A 23450-nucleotide genomic window follows, 5' to 3' on the forward strand; every position below is an offset into this window, starting at 1 on the left:
AAGTACATTTACAGATTAAAAGCACAAGCAAAGCCTGTCTGGCTAACTTTGCTCACTTCAAATAAAACAAGTTATACGGGAAGAGAGATCTGAAAGTAGTTTCAAAGAGCATTTTCTGGCAAATTTTATGTCTATTTTACCACTCCCCTAAACAAGCCTGGCAGGTTTAGATGTGTGTCGTTTTAATGAACTAACCATTCAGCCCTCCTAGAGCTGCTACAACTTATGATTTCTCACTTTTAGGATAATGCTAGTTGCACATGATTACTTACAGTTTTTTACGATTGATAGCAACCTTTTATCAGTTCTGTAGTCACATTTAGCACACCATCGGTCTGTTGCGGGCCATACCATTAAAACATTTCTTGTTCCTTTGACACAAATGCATTCAGTGAACACATTTTAAAAACTCTTGAATTTCTTTTACACACAAGCTCAACCAAGACCAAAACTATGGATTTTTACTGCCAAATTTACAAATGCTTGCATACTGTATGTCAGAACAGATAACCTCATGTTCTAAACCTAACTTATAGGCTAAAGTTGAAGTGAACAGCAGTTCACATTGTATATTGAAAGACAAATATATGTCTTATATTTTTTTTATTGCTATTGAGAAACAGCTGATTGAAGTTATGCAAATAGACCAATCACAGCTGATTCCCGTCTAAGTTGGAGACATACCCAGGTGTTGAGGTTCTTTCAATTGCATGACCATATAAAAAGGGGACCTCTTTTGACTGATCTTGTTCAATGTGGACACAGAACAATATAGAGCAGCAGAAAGAGAGACTGTAACCAGCAGCTATATTACAGATTTTTGTTGATCTCTTGCAGTGATTTCCTATTGCAAATAAAGCCTTTACTGCAGCAATTCTGTCACTTATTCCTTTTTCATATACTGTATATTCTATAAAGTAAAGATGAGTCATTCACTTTTAATGTAGAATGTTTGCAAAAAAAGAAGACAAAAATGCATATATTTATTACACTCAACAAAAGGAATATGTAGAGTGACTTCAAAAGAAACTGCAGTGCGAAAAACAATTGACTATCAATATACTTGTACATGTAAAGTAATGCATTTTCTGTAATACCATCTGCTGTTAGTATTTTGTATGTCATTGTGCTATGATTGACTAAATGTTCCTGTTGGAAGAAAACATGTGCTAGTGTTTTGAAAGAATTATTTGATTTTGAGACATGTTTGCAGTGTTTTGGTAGAGTTATTGTATTTTGACAAAGTATTCTTGCATTTTGAAAATTAGTGTTTGTGTTTAGTTTACAGTATGTGATTTTGAGCATAAAATTAACTGTTTTGCCAACTGTGTGTTGTAGGTGAGTTGGTGTGTGAAGAGTTTAGAAAAAGTATTATAAGTATTGAAAAACGCTTGCTAGTGATCGTAAAAAACTGTAACATACTGTATGCTAAAACATTAGCATGTGCACTGAACAGAGCTAACCAGACGCACAAAGATCATTTTAGTTCCAATCCTCTTGTCAGATATTGGGTAAGGTGAAACTCAAACTCCGAAAAAGTAGGTGTAACTAGTCATTTAAGTGTGGTTTTATTGCAGCATGTAGAATGACAAAGAGCAGGGAATGAGCTTCAGGTCATTGAGCTAACTTTAGCTCACTGTACTCTTACTGTAAGTGGAATTTAATTGGAATGTGCCTGAGGGAAATTTGGTGTTTGTGTCTGTCTCCAGAATACGTCAACATTCTCACTGGAGAGAGATGAAGTGGGCGAGGTTGTGATGGAGGATGGGCGCAGTCGGTGCCCCTTCAATCCAGAGTACAAATCCACTGCCATCATAGTTGGTACGTATTACTGCACAGCTTTGTGTTCCTGATCATTTTAAACAGGTGGCTTGCAAAGAAGAAGGTGTTATTAGTGAGTGGCTTCCCTTTGGGAAGAGGCTGAAGGCTGTTAAAACATGAACTGCTTGTTTCCAACATAGCTACTTTGATGTAGCCTACAATTCGAGTCAGTAATGTGTCATGATTTGTCTGTTGATACTGTTTGGCTATGTCACTCCTTCTGATAAGGAGACTGGCATAACAGCCTCTGTTTGCATTAAAGTTATTTTAACAACCAATTAGTAAATAATTGAACTTAAAATTGAGAAACTATTAGTCTAATCCCTCACTGAAACCTTCTGTATTGGTAGTCTAAGGAGCATTTTAGCAGAATGCTCTTTAACTCCTGAACCTACTGACTTGCACTTCAGAGAGCCCTCTATAAATAATGTATTTTTCTTCAGTGCTTTTAGTTAATACAAAATTCACTGACTTGTAAATTTTAAAGTTTGTGATTTTTAAGTGCATACACACTGGAACAAATCCCTTGCAATATTTGACTGATATGACGATAATATGACTTGAATCCTCTTATTTATTTTCTTTTGTTTTCTTTCAGATGGCGAGTTGTACACTGGTACTGTCAGCAATTTCCAGGGGAACGAACCAGTCATTTACAAGAGTCTGGGTCAGGGCACTGCCTTGAAGACAGAAAACTCTTTAAACTGGCTGCAAGGTAAACTCCATTTGCCCTTGAAGATGGCAATCTATGTTTTTTTTCCTACACATCTTCCACTCTGTACCCAACAGAGTAGATAAGCTCTAAAAAGAGTAGCGATCATTAGCGAGGCACAGTTGCTAATGCACGCAGACTGAGAGCAAAGACAAGCCCTCTTAGATTGCGGGAGCTGGGTCCTATCAGTCGCCGCACATGCACATCAAAACCGCCTCGGCTGGCTGGTTTTGCCAGAGCAAGCTGCACTTTGCTCACAATTAAGACCTCTCTTGTCTTTTGATCTCTGTGTAATTCATGCAGAGTGCCCCCGCTGAGGCATCTGAGTACAATTATACAAGGGATGCTGTTTCCTCTGCTCTGCTAGGATTGTATGACCCGGCTCTTCTCTGTGGATTCTGACAGTCTTTCCAAACTTATGATCATACGTTATTTTGTCTGAACAGTCGTGGCTGAGGAAACGGTTTCCTTACATAGATGATAAAGATGTAAGATGATAGGCAAAGCAATCAAGTTCTGTTTCTCACCGGATGTTTCCCTTTGACTGAGAGCGTGTTTTTGTCTGTTTGACAGATCCAGTCTTTGTTGGTTCGGCTTACATCGAGGAGAGTCAGCCAATAGGCAACCCCGTGGGCGACGACGACAAGATTTACTTCTTCTTTAGCGAGGCGGGGAAAGAATTTGACTTCTTTGACAACACTATTGTGTCAAGGATTGCTCGCGTGTGTAAGGTAAGACACCTGGGGACCGGGTGGGGTCAGTAATCGTAAAAGCAGGAGGCGCAGCAGAGCTCTGCTTCCTCGCCGTAATCCCAGTACAATTAACCCAAAAACAAGGAGGGACGCTGTCATGTCAAAGCACATGCGTGGTAACAACCGTACGTCATGCCCATGTAGGTGCAGTGGAAATATGCCACTGCTGTGTGTACGCTTTTTTTGTTTGTTTGAATTTTTGTGTAAGCGGGAGTTGACACAAACACACTTTCCACAGATTTGGTTTCTTGAATCATTCCCTCCTCCCTCCCTCCCTCCTCCCTCCCTCCCTTTCCTCTGCAATGTCATCTCCCCCTTTCCTTCCATCTCCTTCACAATGTCAGCTGCACTCGTCCATCCCTCCAGCTCTTTCCCTTTTCTCCACCAGTGCTTTGAGCTTTGCAGGCATTATTAGTATTCAAGGGTGCTTCGCAGCAATATGAAATGCTTTTTCCTCTCTACTGTATGGCCTGTTTTTGTTGCAGGCAAAGCGTGAACGAACTTGAGCACCCCAGAATGTACTGGGATCATTTCAAGTGTATTGACGTCTTTCCCTCCCCCTCCTCAACAGTTTAGTCTGGTCAATCACCCTCAATAATCAGTGCCAGACCTTATCCCTTTTCACCTGTCATCAGATCAATTAAACGGCTATAAAGCTGCCTGATATGCGTGCTCAAGCCTCAGCATCCCATATTGACTGATGTCTCTTGTTCATGGAGGCAGTAATGTGCGTAATGTGGGGACAGCATGTAATCTTAAGTGACAGCTTAATGACTTAGTCCTGCTAGGCTTTGGCACTCACTTCTGCGACACCTCTCCCAGCCAGCGGAGCACCTCCTGGGTTCTATATATGGAAATCATTGACAGAAATGCCCCCAGACTGTGGCGACTTGCTGCGGATGAACTGTGCAATAGAGACGGGAGAATGGGCTCCACTGCTCTATAGGTCGCCTTTATTTCACTGGAATGCAGCAGCCCCCCTTTTTTTCCTGGCTGGCGTCTTTTCAGATGCTGTTCTATGGGAGTACAGTAGTGTTGCAGGTGGTGCATTCTTCGCTTTACCGGGTAAATGCTTGAGAACATTGACAGCTGAATGCGGAGTGATGACACAGTTAGCGATTCCAGTTTTCTGTCTGTTTCCTATTGAGAGAAATGCCGCCTTTTGTCCTTTCTCGTCTTATTGTATGTCTGCTGAGCCAGCCTATTTCCCTCATTACAGCACGCAGCATCCACTTAATTTTGTGCAAGTGATATTTTGATCTTAGAACTGCACACGCCGCAAATGTCAAACCATTCCATATTCTTCAGGAAAAGGAGGAGCATTGCCCCTCATCAGTTTGCTGTGAGTGAGCAACTGATTCCATTTTAAGATCTGAATTGCTGCAGGCTAGCGTCCTATAAGCACATATATTCAGTAGAGCTGTTACAGTATGCACCGTTTTTTTTTTTTTCTTTTTACTCAGAATACTATATCACAGCTGAGTCCACGCCCTGTTTACTCCCTCAGTGTGCAGAAAGTGCTGAACTCAGATTAGGGTTAGGTAACACAGAGGTATGAAGGCCCCTCCCTGTTAGCGGGCTCAGTGTCTTCAACACACTTTGAGAGAAAGCATGCACTTCACTTTTCTTTCTCTGTACTGGGCCGAGGAAAAATATCTTTGAATGTGGTTTGAAATATTTGAACAATTTTAGCTGTGTTTAATTAATCTTGCCAGACATTTCAATAGCCTATGAAGAGGGCACGTCATTTGCAAGATAAGAATAAATCAAAGAGCCTCCTTGTGTTTTTTTTTCATGCTGCTCCAACTACTATTTTGCCCAGGTCTGCCAAGGAACTCTGCTACCGAGTTGTTTTTCTCTCCTCTCCTCCCTCTCTGTCCCCCTCCCTCCTTCCACTCCCTTTTTCTTTTGTTTATTCAGGTGTGCACATTGAGGGACTGTGGAAAGCAGGCAGATTTTGAACAATGCGTGGCACCGTTTTTTCCTCAACCTTTTGTTCGTCCAGTATTGCCCCCACTTTTCAGGTCGACAGCAGAACCTTTAAAAAAAGAAAAAAAGTGAAGAATCTGAAATGTGAAGTTTAGATAAAATATCCATGTGATTGAATGGCCGGGTCGAGCTAGCTAACTGCGCAGCAGAGCACAGCAACAATGGCAGGGGACAGCTGAGAGAGCAGGAATGTGCTCTCCTCATTATGTGGACAGGCTACTAGCGCAGCCTAGTAATTGGCTCTCAGGCCCTGCATCAGTCCCATGTGGTTTCACCTCGCCGTTCAACAAGATGATTGTTTCTGTTTAATAGCCGCCCGGAGGAGGAGGCAGGGGTAGAATAGTTTTACATTTTATTATCTACCTCAAGGGTGATTCACTCCTGGTGTTTTCATGTAGGAGTTGCTCTTGGTTTTGGAGGTCTTGGTGCTGGGATAGTTTGGATCTGAGGCATATCCTCTAGAGCCAGGCAAGCTCTCTTGAGATTGGGCGAGACCCGTTGTTTTGGTCTTCTTCCTCCTCCCTCATATGTTTTCCATGTTGCTGGCTGTTGTTCTGGGGGAGTGCTCTTGGAGTGTGTTTACAAGCACTTTGATAATCGTTGGCGCTAGCCAAGATATTTGATAACTGTGTTTTTGTGGATATTTTGTGACGCCTTGAAAGGAGAGTGAATTCTTCCGTCTTCCAGCTTGAGAAGTGAACCACAGATATTTTAATTCAAAGCTATAATTATTGACTAATTGTTGTTTATCTTGCCATGTCCTCTCTTTCAAAGAAGAATTGGTATTCTGTGCTAAAGCTTCTTTTATGTGGAGACGAGAGCTTGTTTTCTGCCCCCGCAGTTTATTGTCAAAATATCCTTTGGAATTCAGTACAAATACATCACACACATGCCGAGCTACAGGAAAGGATTTCAAGAATTGGACTTCTACCAGGACAAAGAATTCCTGGTTGGTTGTGGCTGAGATTTGTCTAGTATATTTCCTCAAAAAGAGTTCATGACAAGTACAGCCACTGCTTTCAGCATCCCTTATTTGACCTCAATACCCCCCTCTAAAGGACAGGGAGGGGACTACATTGGTCAGTGGTTTTTAATCCTGGTCCTCTGGACCCAGAATAGCCTACTGCTTGTTTTTTATCCTGCCAGGTAGTTAATTGCTTTCACCTTGCCACCCAGGTGCAAATCATTTGCTGATTAGATGGCTAGAATGAAAACCAGCAGGGTTCCTGATCCTGATGACTGGGATTGAGAACCGCTGCAATAAGCCATCCATTCTAGTTACGAGGAAGTGATTTTTCATTTTTTCTTTTTTGGGCACACAACTCTCGTTCATTCCTGTTTACCTGCTGCCGTTTTTCTTTGCGTTTCCTTGTTGTGCCTCGTTATCCATAACGAGCGTTAACTGTCTCTGCAGGGCGATAAGGGAGGTGAGCGGGTGCTGCAGAAGAAGTGGACCACCTTCCTGAAGGCCCAGCTACTGTGCTCCCTCCCTGATGACGGCTTCCCCTTCAACATCATCCAGGACATGTTTGTCCTGAAGCCCATGGGAGACAGCTGGGAGAACACAGTTTTTTATGGGGTCTTCACCTCCCAATGGTAAGAGAGGAGTGGAGGGAGTTGTCCTGATCACCACTCTGACAGACTCAGGCACCTTATTGAATGTGATTTATAGGGCCGTTATGGTTAATGTTCATAACACACATGCACAAATAGGGACTAAATACTACTTTGCAAGCACACATGGATGGACCCATGCACACACTCACTACACACACCAAATGTAAACCAAGGATGTGTATAGCAGACACACTCAAATACATGCGAATACGTGCTCTCACACACACCAACTACAGCCAACAGTTAGACGCCAGTTCTTATTTAAAATCTACACACCCAAACGTGGCGAGTTGCCATCCTTCTTGTTTGGGCCCTCTGAATTTAGAACAGCTGTGATGAGCTTTAACACAGGTTCATGCACCGCTCTCTGTCTAATTAATGCACTAACAAAATACAGGTTTATATATGGAAATGATTCAAGCGTCTGCTCTACAACTTGTTCTCCAGTGCGAAGCGGCTGCTCCAATTTGTCTATAGAAAGGATGTCACCAACTGTTGCAGAAAGGATGGAGAGTGCATGGGTAACATGGTAACATGCTGAAAGAGAAGAGTGCAAGTGTATGGGTGAAATGCAGTACAATACTCAAATACATGTTACATTTATATTTTTGTCTTTTGGCTAATACTGTTATCCAGGGCGACTAACAGTGAGTTCAACATCTGAGTGAGCTTCATTTTCTAGATCACAAACATTGCAAATAAACAAGGAGTCCAACAGTGAGAACCATAGAGCTCTGACCATATTCCTGTGACCCAGAAGTACAAGGAAGTACAAGGAAATTAAATGTACAAGGAAAAGAAATGAGGAAAAATAAGGGAGATAAGGAGAGTCTTGAGGCAGGATTTGTTTGTTTTGTTTGTTAATTTATTCGACAAAGAAAATGGTTTAAAAATGGTTTTGAACCACCACAGTATCTACCAGGAAAAGACAACACGCTTTTTTTTTTCTCCGACTTCAATTCACGTGTATGTAATTTAACATTTGCATAGTAAACGGTTTCTCTATTTGAGTTGAAGAAAATTTACTGCAACAAATGATTTAATCCGAATTCTTAGCTTGTGCAAGATTTCCACACAAATTCTCACTACCAGGAAAAAAACTGTGAAAGTTAGTTAATTAGTTATATAGTTAATCAGTATATTACTGATCACATTTTTAGTCACTAATATGTGAGAGATGTTATTTTGAAACAAATGTTTTATTGTGTCCCCAGGTATAAAGGGGCGTCGGGCAGCTCAGCAGTGTGTGCCTTCACCATGGCCCAGGTGGAGAGGGCCTTCAGCGGGCGCTACCGAGAGGTGAACAGGGAGACCCAGCAGTGGTACACCTACAACCACCCTGTCCCAGAACCACGGCCGGGGGCGGTGAGTGCTCCCCCCTACTGTTACTCCCCAGGGAATGTCTTCTAACACACAGTCTAGTCACACTTGACAGCATTTAAGCGGCTTCACACAACAGATAAAAAGAACAACAATGGTTTACTACCATCCCAAATACCTATAAATTATCACACATACAAACAATGCGAAAAGCCAGTATTCCCTAGGCTGGATGATGATAATAAGCCTCCAGCTATTCTTGTCTAGTTGTATACCTGATAACAGTTAACTGATGCTTTGCTGTTTGGCCTGCAGGCATTGATGTAAAGCAGATGCTCTCCCTTTATTTGTCTTTGCCTATTTAATAACACTGTCTCAATGAAAGCCAACAGAGCTGAGGTAACACTGGCACTTATGTTATAGCTGTGGTTCTCAAAGACCTGTTTGGGGCCCAAAGGCAGGACAGTGGAAGGTAGAAATTGGCCAAATTGATATCCAAAACTACTGGCTAGTTGATGTTCTGCTGAACTCTCCACAGGTCCCTTCAACAAAAGCTGATTAACAACTTAAAGCCAGTAGATATTGGCCTAAAACAAGGTTAAATTCCACTAACTCAGCCAACACAGTCACAAGAAAGGTTATGAAGTATCGATTTTATTCTGTCTTTGTCCACAATGAGCGCTCACCTTTTAAACAAGTTTCGCTTTTAGTGTCTTTCCCTGCATAAATAATGCCAGGGTCATTGTCTAAATAAAGGTCAATATGATACTTTTGCTCTTTGTATAGCTAGACTGAGGTGCTTGAAATGGAAGAAATGCATTTTTAATTTCTAATTTACTCCCACACAGTGTGTGACCAACCATGCCAGGCAAATGGGTATCCAGTCGTCCTTACACATGCCTGATAAAGTGCTCAACTTTGTCAAGGACCACTTCCTGATGGACAGTGTGATCCGCAGCCCTCCACTGCTGCTGAAACGCAGTGTGCGCTACACACAGATCGCCGTGCACAAGATCCAGGGCATGGAGAGGGCCTACGACGTCCTCTTCATCGGAACAGGTACAATACATTACACAGCAGCGACAGCAAATCTGTACAGTTAACCTAAAGGTAGTCAGCGTTTATTTACATACTTTTCAATGGAAAATCTTTGGATTTGTGTTTTTGCTTCTAAAGTATACTGCTGCTATTTGTTAAGATTAAATTCTTCTTTTGTTTATTTGAAAACAAATGTTTTAGGAGTCTGCTTATATTTAAAATCTACAGTTAAAGGGTCTACAGTCATGTTTTGTGTTAACAAATGGTATAATGTGCATCTTCCCCCCTCAAATTGGCCTCAAATCAGTGTTACTCACTTGTCCTCTGTGTCTTCCAGATGATGGAAAGCTGCATAAGGCCATCAACACCAACGACAAGATGCACATCATAGAGGAGATGATTCTGTTTCCTGAGCCTCAGCCTGTGCAACACATCGAACTCGATCCTCAGAGGGTAAATCCTTAGCCTCTCATAACTTCATTCACAGTATTTTATTTGTATTTTAAATTCAGGTTTATTTTACATTCATTTAAAGTGGAGTCTTCATCCAGTATACTAGCGATAAAACACTTTTCAGAACTTGATACACAGCATTATTGATTAACGTCCTACTACTGTGCCAGTTCATACTTATGATCATGTTTACTCATTTCATAGTTGTATTCCTTCTCAAGTTGTAGAAATGGGAACTGGCAGATTTACCAATGCAGGAATTGGCCATCGACATTTTCTTTTCCAGAGGGGCCATTCCACTGAATTATCCCGCAAGTTATAGTGCCGTCTGGAGCTGAGTTTATGATCCTCTCTGGCATTTTACTCAGAGCTAAATTTCATTACAGTTCCCTCTTTATTACATAATGCTCTCTCTCTGGGCCAAAACAGTCCAACTACAGTCTTATCTCAGATTATGTAACCCTACTAAAGTGCAAGATCATTTTTGTGTGTATATTCTTAGCTCCAAGTAAGGATATGAAAGACTGAGATGATATTATATAACATCTATGTAATGTAATAGTAGGCAGTTGATCACATATGTTAGCCCAAATATGGATTGTAGTGTAGGTTGTAATATAACAATATTACGTGAGAGTGCGTTCTTTACTGTAAGTAATACACTGTATGTCGGCATCGTCACACTCATCATGGTGAAGAATGCATTTGTGGGTATTATGGCTTTTATACAATGGTTTCCAATGGATATGTACTGTCTGAAAAGTTTTCTACAAAGTGTTGTGCATACAAAAGAATAAATAAAACGGGGAGAACGAGACAGATTGCTAAGTAGCTCCCACTGGAATCGTCAGCATGGTTGCAATGTGTCCTTGACCAATGTGATTACTTGGCTGGCATAAAGTATGAGGACAGTGAGCTAATGTTAGGTGTTTAGTTTTTGTTGTGTTGTTTTGTTTTTCTTATGTCATTGTTATAATGTGGTTTCACATTATTGAAATCCAAAACCCACCTTAAGCAGAAAGTCTGTTCTTTTGCCTCATACTGATCTTCTGATGTGAAATTCGTATCATTCTGTACAAGAGTACAGTATTAAAGACTAAGTTTAGCTCACTGTCCCATAAGTAAAGCTTTTCAGCCTCAGTTGGCATAGTCACACATAGTACATCTATTTGTGTTTCTGTTCTGCAGGGCCTGTTGTTTGTGTCGTCCTATTCTGGGCTGGTGGAGGTTCCTGTGGCCAACTGCTCTAACTACCTGAGCTGTGGAGAGTGTGTGTTGTCCAGAGACCCTTACTGCGCCTGGACCGGCCGATTGTGTCGAGACGTCAGGATGGCGCCGCCTGATAGGTGAGAGCTTACATACACGCATACAGCAGCTACCCCGATCTGCCACAAATAACCTGAGACCTTTGGCAAAGACCGAAATACACTGCAAGACCGGAGCAAAGCTTGCTGAAAATATGAACCATTCATTCTTAAATATCCAGTTCTGTCTAATTTGCAGTTCAAATGCCTTCAGTTTCATGCATCAATAAGGAAGTTCAAATGAGCTCACACAGTTAATAGAATATATTTTTAAATTACTGCTGTTTTTGTTCATTAAGCCACTTAAATATATTTAGATAAATGCTTTTCTACTGTGTATGATGTATAAAAATACACCCAAACAAACAGCGCACAGAATAAGCATGTGATATTCAGTCATGTGCCTGAACCAGTAGCTTTTAAAAGAAAATTGGCCTCTTAGTCATACTCACAGAGCCATATTTATAGGTGTGGCAATTAAAGGCTTCCAGAGGGTAATAAGCGCATACGTACAAAGTTCCTCTCATTACAGCTGCTAAACCCACCCTGTTGTTTGCTATGTTTTGTTTCAGCCACTGGCAGCAGGATGTGGAAGAGGCTGATACTTCAGCTATTTGTAACAGGACATTTCCCAGCTCCCGATCCACCAGACCAGCAGCCTCCCGTGAGTGTGTATCTGTGCAATGGTCCTTAATTAAAGTGTTGTCAATCAGTTGGCATATCATCTGTCACCACATCAACACAGCACCATCATGCACTCAGAGTTGTAAAAACAGTTGTCACATATTGACGCAGATTCTGAAAATGATGCCAGATAACGTTGAACAGTTCTGCATATAAGAAATATAAGCTATTCGCTGCTATGAATCACACATATATATTACACAAAAGCTGAGTACAACACACAGTGATTTAATTTATCACACTCACAGATCTCTTTTATAGCCTTCCACCACATTTCCATTCTCCCTTTTTAAAGGAATCTAAAAAGAACACTGTTTTTGTTTTTTATAGGTGGCTCCCATTGCCAGCTCATAACCATCCCGGCCAACACCTTCAGGGTCCTGCCCTGCAAGCTGCGCTCCAACCTGGCACGGAGGAGGTGGCACTACAGTGACAGCGCCAGCCAGTTCCTCTACGCCACTCCTGAGGGCAACCTGGTGGTTGTGGCGCAGAACGACAAGCTGGAGACCTACGAGTGCTGGTCAGAGGAGGAGGGCTTCCGCCAGTTGTTGGCCAACTACTGCGTGAGGGCGGAGCCGCGCCAGGAGAGCACCACTCTGATCGGCCACTCGCGTACGCCGCACATCGAGCGAGAGGAGACCATCATCCTGCCTGGCGAGTCGCGTTCCGCGCAGGTCCACACCAAGACCTACTGGAACGAACTGATTGTGGTGTGCGCCCTCCTGGCGTTCTCCCTGGTGGTGTTCTCCTTGTTCGTCGTCTACAGGAACCGCGACCGCATGAAGTCCATGCTGAAGCAGGGCGAGTGCCCCAACATGCAGCAGAAGAAGCCCAGGATCGTGGGAAAGCCCGCCGAGAGCTTACCCCTCAACGGCAACACCATTCCTGTGTCCACTTCCGACCACAAGGGCTACCAGACGCTCAACGACAACTACATCTGCAGCACGCCCACCCACGAGTCCTCGCCGGACAACAGCAAGAGCTTCTCCGAGTCCTCTGACAGGCGGCCGCTCAACCTGAAGGAGAGTCACGTGGAATACTCCCCGACCTGCCCCCGGCCCAGAGTGAGGCTAGGCTCGGAGATCAAAGACTCTATCGTATGAGAGCGCGTTGGACGCTAAAGATGCTGCGCTGTATCTCCACGGAGGTACAGGCTAAAGCCACCTAGCGAGGAGAGGAGACCCCCGATACCCTCCCACATCACAGCACACCTTTTTAATTTGTGTCATCTTTAATCTGTGATCAGTACGGAGGTCATTTCCTTTAACCATTTCCACTCCGAAGCCAGTGGTAGGTCCTGTTTTTGTGGGGTGGAGCGTCCTGCTGTGTGGAAGAGGAAGTCAGCCAGGATCACTGAGCCATGGCAGCTGATAAGAATAGTTATAATATGGTCTTAATTTGCCTGAGTCATTCTCATTGCCACTACTGGTATGTGCGTGTGTGTATCCTTGCACATGCTCTGCAGAAGATTGCTGTCACAACGTCTGCTCTTCTGTTGTTAAGCAGATGCCTCACTAGACCCATGTTACATGTCATGCACGGTCACCAAGAGTTCAGGTCCAGGAGAAGATAATTCATTTTAATGCATATCCATTATAATCCACACATGATGGAAGTAAGTCAGAAGCACATTGGTTCCCTTTTGCTGAGTAAATGTCCAATTGTTTGAGGATAATGATGATGAAAGATGCCGATCAGGTAGACCAGGAGAAAAGACAACATTTTGGTTAGACGGAGCCCTTTTTTTATCCTGTGGGAACAAAAATGAAAAGGACTGCAACTTTTTAGAAAGATAAGGGTTGCCACTGATCAACAAATGTGGTCACAAATGATGTTCCAGGGCCTAAGGGCTGAAGTTTCCCTCCTGAATGTACGCTGTTGTTCGAAGAAGGTCTTTCTCAGTCGTTAGATAACTGTGCCACGGACAATTTAGGGAAGTCGAGGCTCTTAGAGCACATCTCCACTCATCTGAGACGGCCAAGTTCTTCAACACTGACCTGCAGTGCAATCTTGGAATCGACTTCAACATAGATAACTTCTCTTCGAAGCAAAATTGGCTGAGCATAGATTTTGCATCGGAGAGACGAAAAGGACTTGTTTCAGACCGTCAAGGAGGACATTGGGAACACACAGACAGCCAAGAAAAGAGGGGAACACCCACACACCTCTGTCATGTTCAGGGCAGCACCAAAATCATAATGCGCACTGTGCCAAAAAAATATCTTGATTGTCTTATCTAAATGCAATAGTGCCATTCTCTTATGACCACTCCATCTCATGCCTTCCGTTAGCATTGATCACTGTCAAAAGAGCACATGGTGTTGGCCCAGAATTGGGTTTCACAAAAGTATCTTGGCACTAAACTACTCTTACATTATAAACAAATGTGAAGTGCAAGGATCTTCGCAGGGATGGAAATGTCTCTAGACTGTTAACAGATATTTTGAAGTCTACGTTGTGCTTGACCTCACCCTCTGACTTAGAGTCTGAATGGGGGCCAAAGGACATGGCATGGAGATGAAAGCCATGTAGCTCCACTGGAGTAATGGTGGAAACTTGCCAACACGCTTGTCACATGATAGGAAAATTTTCTAGAATTGTCTTTCAGCTGCCCTAAAAAGGGTCATTTGCATTCTTAGCATTCACACTGAAACCAACAGGTACAACTAGTTGCAAGGTATTGAGGTAGTGACGATGAATGCCAACAATACACACATGCCGTTTTTTGGTTAATTGAAGTGTCGATACAGAACATTTCTGCCTGGCAAAAGAAATAAAAATGACTAAAATGAAAATATCACAGACTAACTTGTGAGTTCCAACCGTCATTGTAGTGCAAAGATAGCTTTGGAAAACCCAGCAATTGAAGGTTCAAGTCTTTTTCTAGACAGCAGCTGCACTATGTAGTGAAGAAGGTGTATTACCTGAACATAATCACTCCAGGTCACATTTCTTAGATACATGCATCCACCACGCTCAATCAAATGTCAAGGCTGTTAAATGTGAAAGCACAAGCGATCAGGGCGATGAATACTTACAGGTTGTTTGCACATTTCAATAACATTTTTGAAATTTGTAGATTGAGAGTGTATTCTAAGAAACACAACTACTGAGAAACAGAAGGTGTGACTGCTAAAGAAAAGGATGTATTATCAAATCAGTTATTATTATTATTATTACAGGGACCATTGCAGCCATTACGAATTCTATTGCAGCCACATTGCTCAGCCTTTGTTGAGACTTAAAAAGCAGATTTTTCCAAAGATGTAGGAAACTGTATTTATAGTATTCTGTAAATCTGAATTAAATCGTTTCCAGGGCCATAGGGGCAACATGGCACCATATAGGTCTTAGAATACATCACCAGTTCACTGTATTGATCAAGTTAGCCTACAGTATGTATTCCAACGTCATACAGAATCAATATTTTGCTATATCGAACACTGAGGACATGACAAAATGCTATGTGTCTGCTACAAGTTTGACAAAGTAATTGCACAGCATACTGCGCAACAGTGGTCAGTGTTTTTTCTTTTTCTTTTTGTTGTGTATATATCTGTACTTAATATTGTGTGTTTTTAAGGGACCTTGTGCAAGATGTGGTGTAGAGATAGTTTTGAAACTAGAGAGTGCACACTGCTGATATTTTTTTCATAGTGCTTTACTGCCTACTTCAGCATACATTTCTCGTCTTGCACAAACTACGGCACACTTCTCAGTACGTTGTCAACATCTGGCCTGGTATTTATCAAGCATATCAAAGCAGGAGTGGTATCAGTTTTGCCTTTCCTGTGATATTGAATTATCTTAATCCTGTTTGCCTAACTCGCCAACTGACACTGACCAAATAAACAGATGTATTCCCTTTTCAAACAGATGCATGGCAAACCAAGCTGAGACACGGTGGTTTATAGCACATTATAGAAAGGTACCTAGAAAGGCCTCAGTGGAGCGCAGCACATACTGTTTAGCACCCCAGCTAAGACAGAGTTTGTAAGCTATAGTAGAATTTAGCACATACTGTCAGGCTATGAATAACCTGCTTTGAGATGCTTGATAAATAAAGGCCACAACATATTTTCAAAATGCCTTTAGATGTAACTTTGTTCTGCCTTTATCCACGTGCCGTATCGTACAGCACCCTGCAGTGACCTCGCCAACAGTAGTGTGGTGCAAGGCTTGATTGTAGCCCCCCGTGGGCACACTTAACTAACTCCACTACTACACGACACGGGTTGACACTCGAATGGATCCACCCTCGCCACCCTGCAACTTTACCTGCAAACAACAAGACTGGGAGCTGCTCAAAATCGTGTCTCATTTCGGAGTCTTTGCTTGTGTCAAAAATGATACTGTGCTCACAGGAAAGACTTTCCTGAAGCATTCCTTATGTAACAGTATTACTTGCTAATCTTATATAAAGCTGAAGTTACAATACCATTTGGCCGTACATGTTAATTATGCCAAAAGGAAAATATTGTACATTATACAGATGTGCATATTTATTAAAGACACAGGCTTTTGATTAAAAAGCAAAGAATAATGCCATGGTGATTGATGGATAACTTTTTGAGTGGCTCCCCAGTAATGCAACATACTGTACTGTACATGAATGTAGCCAAGTTAATTATAATATATCACATATTTTGCAGAACATCTTCAAGGAAATTACAGCAGTCTATTTTCCTAAAATGGCTATCGTAGGCAATCCATTGCATCATCTTTGTAGGGATTTTTGAAACAGTCAGACTACAAGAAAACAGCACAATAGAAATAATTAATCATTTTTGTGCTGCGCTATGTAGTATTACAGTAAGATGCAAACACAGCTCCAAATCCTCCATATCGGCCATGAGACACAGCAGCAGCTTTGCCTCAGCATACTGTACACCATAAGCTTAGTTGACTGAAGAACTATTAGACTAATGTGGTCTTGTAAGCCTGCATGAAAATGTGTTTTTTATTGGATCTGTTGTGTACAAAAAATGTTGTGAACCGTATTTTTTTGTATCATATATTGATATTGTGACTGTTGTTTTTATTATATTGTACATAAAAAGCACTTTATTTTAATTTTTTAAGATAAATGAATAAAATACATGTTTTGAAACATGCATGTGTGCGTCCATCTTATGCTGTGTATTGCTGAACGGATTCTTGGTCTCTCCTCCTTTGCATAGAACTGATGGTAGCTGAGACAAACGGTGAAAAAGAACTCCTAGATTTGAATACCAAATATTGTATTTGCATATAACTTCAGCAATGGAAACGACATAAAACTGTTCTGTAAACAAAGCAATTTGAAGTTTATATCAACCATTTTCCAATTGCATATGGAAATATAGCCACAAGCGGCAATTGTAGGGGTCTAAGCACAATATGCCAGTATGACTGAAGATGACTTTTAGAGGAAGGAAAAAAGTATACAATAGAAGTGGATACGGCTCATGTATTTCATAACTTATATGTGTATCGTTATGAGTTCATTATGCTATCATTATGAGTGTGAACACAGTTGATAAGCATGCTACACTGAGCATTTTAAAAGTGCAATGGAGATTATAAATGGTGCTTGAGTTATAAATACAATGGAAGTGAATGAGGCTCATTTACATCAATTATATAATTCATAAAGTGTGAAAGCTTTGGTTTTGGAATGTTATATAGTTGATCAGTGTGCCATAATGAGTATTTAGAAATGAGTTTCTACTGTTGTCAGTGTCAGTTAAGAAGAAGCAGAAAAAACAGTTTTTCAATTCAAAATTCATTCAAAATGGCGGAAAATCCAGTATGTAGGCAAGAGGGTGAAAGATGATTCACTAGAGCATATTACTTTTTTTCCCTTGCTAGTGATCAAGATTTTGTGCTCCTTGCACCAGGTTATTGGTCTTTCTGCATTGGATACACATGGTCTCTGTGTGAGGCTCACTGTGTGGCTGCCGTCCGGTAGTGAATGATACTTTATCAGCATGGACAGAGAGATTATGGCACAGGGACTCTGAGTATCTCTCTACTGCTTTGTTTGAGCTACTGCCACTGCTCTCTTTCACACCTAGCACCGCACAGGTAAGAACTAGAATACGTTACAGCATTCTCTTTTTCTCAACTGAAAAAAAATATTTTTCAATGTCATGATGCATGAGCAAGCTTTTGGGTGATTGTAGATGGCCAAACATTTTTACCTATAGCACTCAATGTTATGCACTCAATGTTATGCATTTTGTCTCATTCACCAATCCCCATTCAAACTCTGAGACAATGTTACACATTTCCATTGCCACTAACGATGGCCCTAAAACCTTGTTCTCAGTGTTTATAGTCTGTCTGTAAATTAAGGGCTCATATTTGAAGATATGATGAAAATACTGAAAATTGGAACGCTATTAGGTTAGAAATTTAAAAATGTATTAATGTATATTAAGTATGTTGTCTATCTGGGTACCAAGAGTAGGGGTTCTTTGGGTTATTTTGCCCCAGGACCAAAGTTGTGTAAGTTGAGTCACTGGGACCCAGTAGTTTGCTTCTTATGTGAGGACACACCAAAAGTGGCCCTGCAACATATTGGCCTATAGGTATTTCTAATGTTGATTCTTGTTAAGAGAGAGCATTATGTGTAGTTTGTCTTTCTGTCTTGGTCAGGCTGTAGCCATGCTGTCTACGGTTGTGTACTTGCTGTGGGCTTTGATCACAGTACAGGCAGATCTAGAACTACAATCTGACGAGGTCAACACCGTGACCCCTCCTGAGGAAACCTTCCCATGGAGCCAGCCCCGACTCCCCACCAGCATCAAGCCCGAACACTACTTCTTGTCTGTTCACCCCAACGTCGGCTCTGACTCCTTCACAGGTCAGGTCCGCATCCTGATAACAGTGGTGAATGACACCAGCTTCATTATCTTGAACAGCAAAGACCTGGTCATACAGGAGGCAACTCTACTAGGCCTCTCTGTGCCCTCTCTCATCTACCAAGAAGCACGGTCTGTTCAAAGCCAGATGCTGCTCAGAGCGAATGTAGCGCAGGAGAAGTTGGTGAAACAACCAATGGCTTTACGTGTGTTAGAGTCCGAAGCCACAGAGCAACTGGCTCTGCTCACGGATACACCTCTTGTAGCCGGGCACAAGTACCAGCTATCTCTCTCTTATTCTGGAGAATTCTCCGACAGTAACTCAGGAATCTACAAAGCCTCCTATCGGACACCTGCTGATGCAGCCCCCAGGTAGGGAAAACTCAAGGCTGACTTAATTGGATACCTTGACATTTTGAATTTTAGTTGGTCAATTTTTACTTCACCAGACATTTCAATTTAGTGGGGGAAAAAAAAAAGTTTCTACATTTGTACTTCACCTCTGAAATTTTGAGATCCTCTTAAGATGTGAACCTACACTGGAATGCATAAAGTATCTTAGAATAGAAGCACTTGTCCCTTTAATGTTATGTTTATGGCCATGCAAACTCAACAGTGAGTCTTTATCAGTACTCCTACTCCTACAAATTTACATACATAGCCAGAGAGTGACACTATTCAACTGCTGGCTGTTGTTTTTCCTGTATTTTCTCCTATTGTTTTTCTCTATATTTTTCTTATCTAGAACCATTGTAGCCACGCACTTTGAGCCCAGCGCCGCCCGAAAGGCTTTCCCGTGTTTTGATGAGCCGAGTATGAAGGCGTGTTTTCCCTGGTGGTTGTTCGACGAAGTGAGCACATATCCCTTTCCAACATGCCAAAGGTGAGAATAGCAGGAATATATTCAGTTGCAAGAAAAGACACAGGACTCTGTTTGACATCACTGTTTGTTTGTGCAGATGACTTGTTCTGCATTGTGAATATGTACACTTTTCTCCACTGCCATAATTTCAGGTCATGGTTTGCTTTGAGACCTTGTAGACTGTTCGCAGAAAGATAATATTCTTTCCCTCTATCTTTCCCTCGCCCTCTCACACACACACACACACATACACACACATACATGCTCATTCTCCCACTCTCTCTATCTCTCTCCTCTTTGTCTACTCTCTCTCTCTTTCTGTCTCTAACACACACACACACACACAATCTCATACTCCCTCTCTCTCTCTCTCTTCCTCGGCAGTTGCACACTGAGGCCATTGAAGACGGTCTAGAGCAGGACTACTATCAGACCAGTGTGAGGATGAGCAGCTATCTGGTGGCCTTCGTCATCTGCGATTATGCTGTCAACACAGCAGAGACAAAGAGAGGAGTCAAGGTAAGGTTTAGGTAAACTTATGGAATGTATATATACAGTGTCTATCTATTTCTCATTATTTATTTATTTGTTTGTCTGTTGCTTGCAATTTATATAATATAGAATCTCATACTGTTCCCCCCACACAAAAACAGTTCCCTGACCTTTGCAAATGGCTTGTAAAGTATTCAAAGTATTCAAGTATACAAAGTATTCAGAATGTATGGGTGTCAATAGGGGAATCTGCCATATTGCTTTTTTTTTTTTTTTTATTGATTTTTGAATTGAAAAAGGTATGATGATGATCCCCTTTGGTTTCTCCAGGTATCTGTCTTTGCAGCAAACCATCTGATAAACCAAACTCACTATGCACTCCAATCTGCAGTGGAAATAATGGACATCTATGAGCAACTATTCCAGATTGCCTATCCTCTACCAAAATTAGGTACCTACTTAACATTGTAGACAACACCAGGCTATCCTCCACACACACTTGATAATGTCTAAATGTGTGTGACTGGCTCCTGTCTCTCCAGACCTGGTGGCCGTTCCAGACGTTGAGGCGGGTGGCGACGGAGAGCTGGGGTCTGGTGACGTTCAGGGAGGCGTCTCTTCTGTACCAGGAACAGAGGGAGAGCTGGAAGAGCCGGCTCCGGGTCAGCCTGCTCACCGCACATGAACTGGCACACCAGGTACAGCACAGAACCAATCACATGATCTGATGATGGTGACATCATCACCAATACTACTACAACAGCTACTGCTATTGTGACTGCTTCTAGTGGTAGTACTGTAGTCTACTACTACTACTACTACTACTACTGCTAATCATCATCATCATCATCATCATTACTATTATCATCATCTTCATCACCATCATAATCATCATCACCATCATCCTCATCACCATCATCACTATCATCATCGTCGTCATCATCATCATCATCATCATCACTATCATTGTCATTATCATAATCATCATCACTGTCATCATCATCATCATCACTATCATCATCGTCATTATCATAAGCATCATCACTATCTTCATCATCATCATCGTCAATATCATCGTCATCACTATCATCATCATTATCATAAGCATCATCACTATCTTCATCATCATCATCGTCAATATCATCATCATCACTATCATCATTGTCATTATCATAATCATCATTACTATCTTCATCATCATCATCATTGTCATTATCATAATCATCATTACTATCATCACATCATCATCATCACCATCATCCATATCATCATCGTCGTCGTCATCATCATCATCATCATCACTATCATCATTGTCATTATCATAAGCATCATCACTATCTTCATCATCATCATCATCATCGTCATTATCATAATCATCATTACATTACATTTTTAATTTATCTTTTTATAAGTTTATTCTTCCAGGTATCTGGAATATCTCAACAAATGTATCTGAAGCTCACTTGCTTTCTTCTTTTGCTGCTCTTCTACTTTTGACCACATCTGGTGCAAATATTAAGTGACTCCTCACATCCTCCTACACTCATACCACATATCACTGACTGTAATTAGCACAGCAGTTGCAAGCATCTAGCCCGTTTGGATGATTCAGAACTCACCATAACAACAATGCAATATGAACCATCTCTCCTGAGAGAGGCAAACGTTTATCATCTGTCGTGGTCGTATGAACATCTGGAAATCTGACTGTTTCAACATCAGCAGACAACGGTTTAAATGGTTAAAGGAGAGGAAACAATGAAGGAAGTTGAAAGGAACCAAGGAAGTAAAGTGGGTGCAGCTTTATAAATATAAATTTTGACCATCTGGCTCCATAAACAAATAGCAGAGTCTCAGTGGAGGGCATTTTATTCTCTGTTTCCGAGAATAGTGAGACCAGGTTTATTACTCATCAACCATAGATATTTACACTTGCAGTCAAATATAAAAGCAATACATTATGGTACAACAGATTGTTATGCTGTTTCTCGGTGCACAAATATGCAGTAAAATATGAAATACATAGAATAACATCTAATATGTACAGAAGTAGTTCTCAAGGTGGATTCTTTCCTTCCTTGAAAAAGTCCCCTGGGAAATGAAGAACTTACTTTTGTTATTTCATTTATTGATAACGATTTTCGTTAGTACAACTCTAAACCTCTTAAAACACAAGGATGTTCTCTGTAATATGCCTATTTATCAGGGAATCTTTGAATGGCTTATTTACAGTATGTCTGCTGGTGTTTTGGCAGTGGTTCGGAAACCTGGTGACGATGCACTGCTGGAGAGACGTTTGGCTGAAAGAAGGCTTTGCCAGCTACCTGGAGCACATAGCCATCAGACACCTGAAGCCTGATTGGTGTGTGGTGAGTTAGCCATTTGCACCTGGCTTTAAAGTCTTTATCCAGGTTGTTGTTTTTTTTTTAATTATCCAGAGTTTGGAAATACATTATCTGAAATCTAAGATACTCTGAAACCTGTGTGTGTGTGTGTGTGTGTGTGTGTGTGTGTGTGTCTGTGTGTGTGTGTTGACTGAAAGTGCAAGTCTGAAAAAGTTGTGTATCATCAGTGTCGCTGTAAAAATTGTGCGTTGTCAATGTTTCCATTTTATTTTTTCCTGTTCCCTTTTTTAGTGTAACTGGCAGCTGACATTGGTCCAGACATGCTGAAAAGGTTTAGATCTAAGGTTTCTTCAGAACACTAACAGTATGTTAGGTAGTTGTGTTTATTATGGATATATTCATAGATATTTGAACCAAAGAACCTGCATAATAAAGTAACCTCTCTGTAATTAAGTATAGTCTCATCCAATCATAAATCAAAACACTGGTATATTTTGCTCCAGTGTTTTCAAACAATGCAAATATAATCAAACCTATTATAGCTTCATAATTCATGTTAAGCTGTTACACACCATCGGTCCTTTTATCAGCAGCAGTCAGCAGCACTGTCAATCACTGAGATAGGGTGAAATCTCTTCAGCCTCATGTGGAGGGAATAATCTTTTGTTTATGTTTGGATTATAAATTTGGTCTTTAATGAAAATTAAATCCGCCCTAAACAGAACTGACTCACAGATGTGTTTAACATGGCATGTACACCATGATCATCACTTAAACAGTATTTACAGTCCAAACAAATGTCTATATGAATATATACATTTCAGCTTCATTTAGCTTCAAATGTTTACTGATAAATAAATCACCCAGATTATTTCTTTTTTTTGCATATTTCTTGATTTAATTAAGCATAATGATGCAGTTTCCTGGATTGAGGTGCTGTGAGAACGTCTTTGAGAACACTTTTAAGGAAAGCCATGTTTCTTTTCAAGTTCTCCCATCAGGGAGCCAACTCAGTGCCAATTACCTGAACTAATTTGGTTGGCATTCATTTCTGCCCTCGACAAGGGCATGTTAGACTAGTGAGGAGAGCTGCAGGCAGCTGGAGACATGATTCATTTTCTTACTGTTTTCAGGCCTGTTTACCAAAGCAACAATGCAATCAATAACCTTCAGCTTCATCCTTTCCTGCATACAATGTGTCTGCCTTTGACTTCTC

The 23450-nt window shown here is 41.2% G+C and overlaps 1 protein-coding gene and 1 pseudogene across 1 annotated transcript in view; both read left to right on the forward strand.

Annotated features, from left to right (window-relative positions):
- Positions 1 to 16747, forward strand: part of sema4bb (sema domain, immunoglobulin domain (Ig), transmembrane domain (TM) and short cytoplasmic domain, (semaphorin) 4Bb) — a 32356-nt gene extending 15609 nt beyond the window's left edge. Inside the window, exons 5-14 of the mRNA XM_071522460.1 lie at positions 1710 to 1821; positions 2420 to 2536; positions 3107 to 3264; positions 6689 to 6870; positions 8106 to 8256; positions 9060 to 9270; positions 9587 to 9702; positions 10891 to 11048; positions 11579 to 11670; positions 12021 to 16747. Coding sequence (XP_071378561.1) covers positions 1710 to 1821; positions 2420 to 2536; positions 3107 to 3264; positions 6689 to 6870; positions 8106 to 8256; positions 9060 to 9270; positions 9587 to 9702; positions 10891 to 11048; positions 11579 to 11670; positions 12021 to 12793 — 2070 coding nt within the window. The 3' untranslated portion in view covers positions 12794 to 16747. The remainder of the gene's footprint in view (positions 1 to 1709; positions 1822 to 2419; positions 2537 to 3106; positions 3265 to 6688; positions 6871 to 8105; positions 8257 to 9059; positions 9271 to 9586; positions 9703 to 10890; positions 11049 to 11578; positions 11671 to 12020) is intronic.
- A 1591-nt stretch (positions 16748 to 18338) lies between these two features.
- On the forward strand, positions 18339 to 22267 carry LOC139646558 (endoplasmic reticulum aminopeptidase 2-like; annotated as a pseudogene).
- The last annotated feature ends 1183 nt before the right edge of the window (positions 22268 to 23450 follow it).

Source organism: Centroberyx affinis, unplaced genomic scaffold (genome assembly GCF_046629955.1).
Source record: "Centroberyx affinis isolate AG114_WGS23_722 - 3 ecotype Tasmania unplaced genomic scaffold, CSIRO-AGI_Caff_v1 ptg000993l_1, whole genome shotgun sequence".
Classification (NCBI taxonomy): Eukaryota; Metazoa; Chordata; class Actinopteri; order Beryciformes; family Berycidae; genus Centroberyx; species Centroberyx affinis.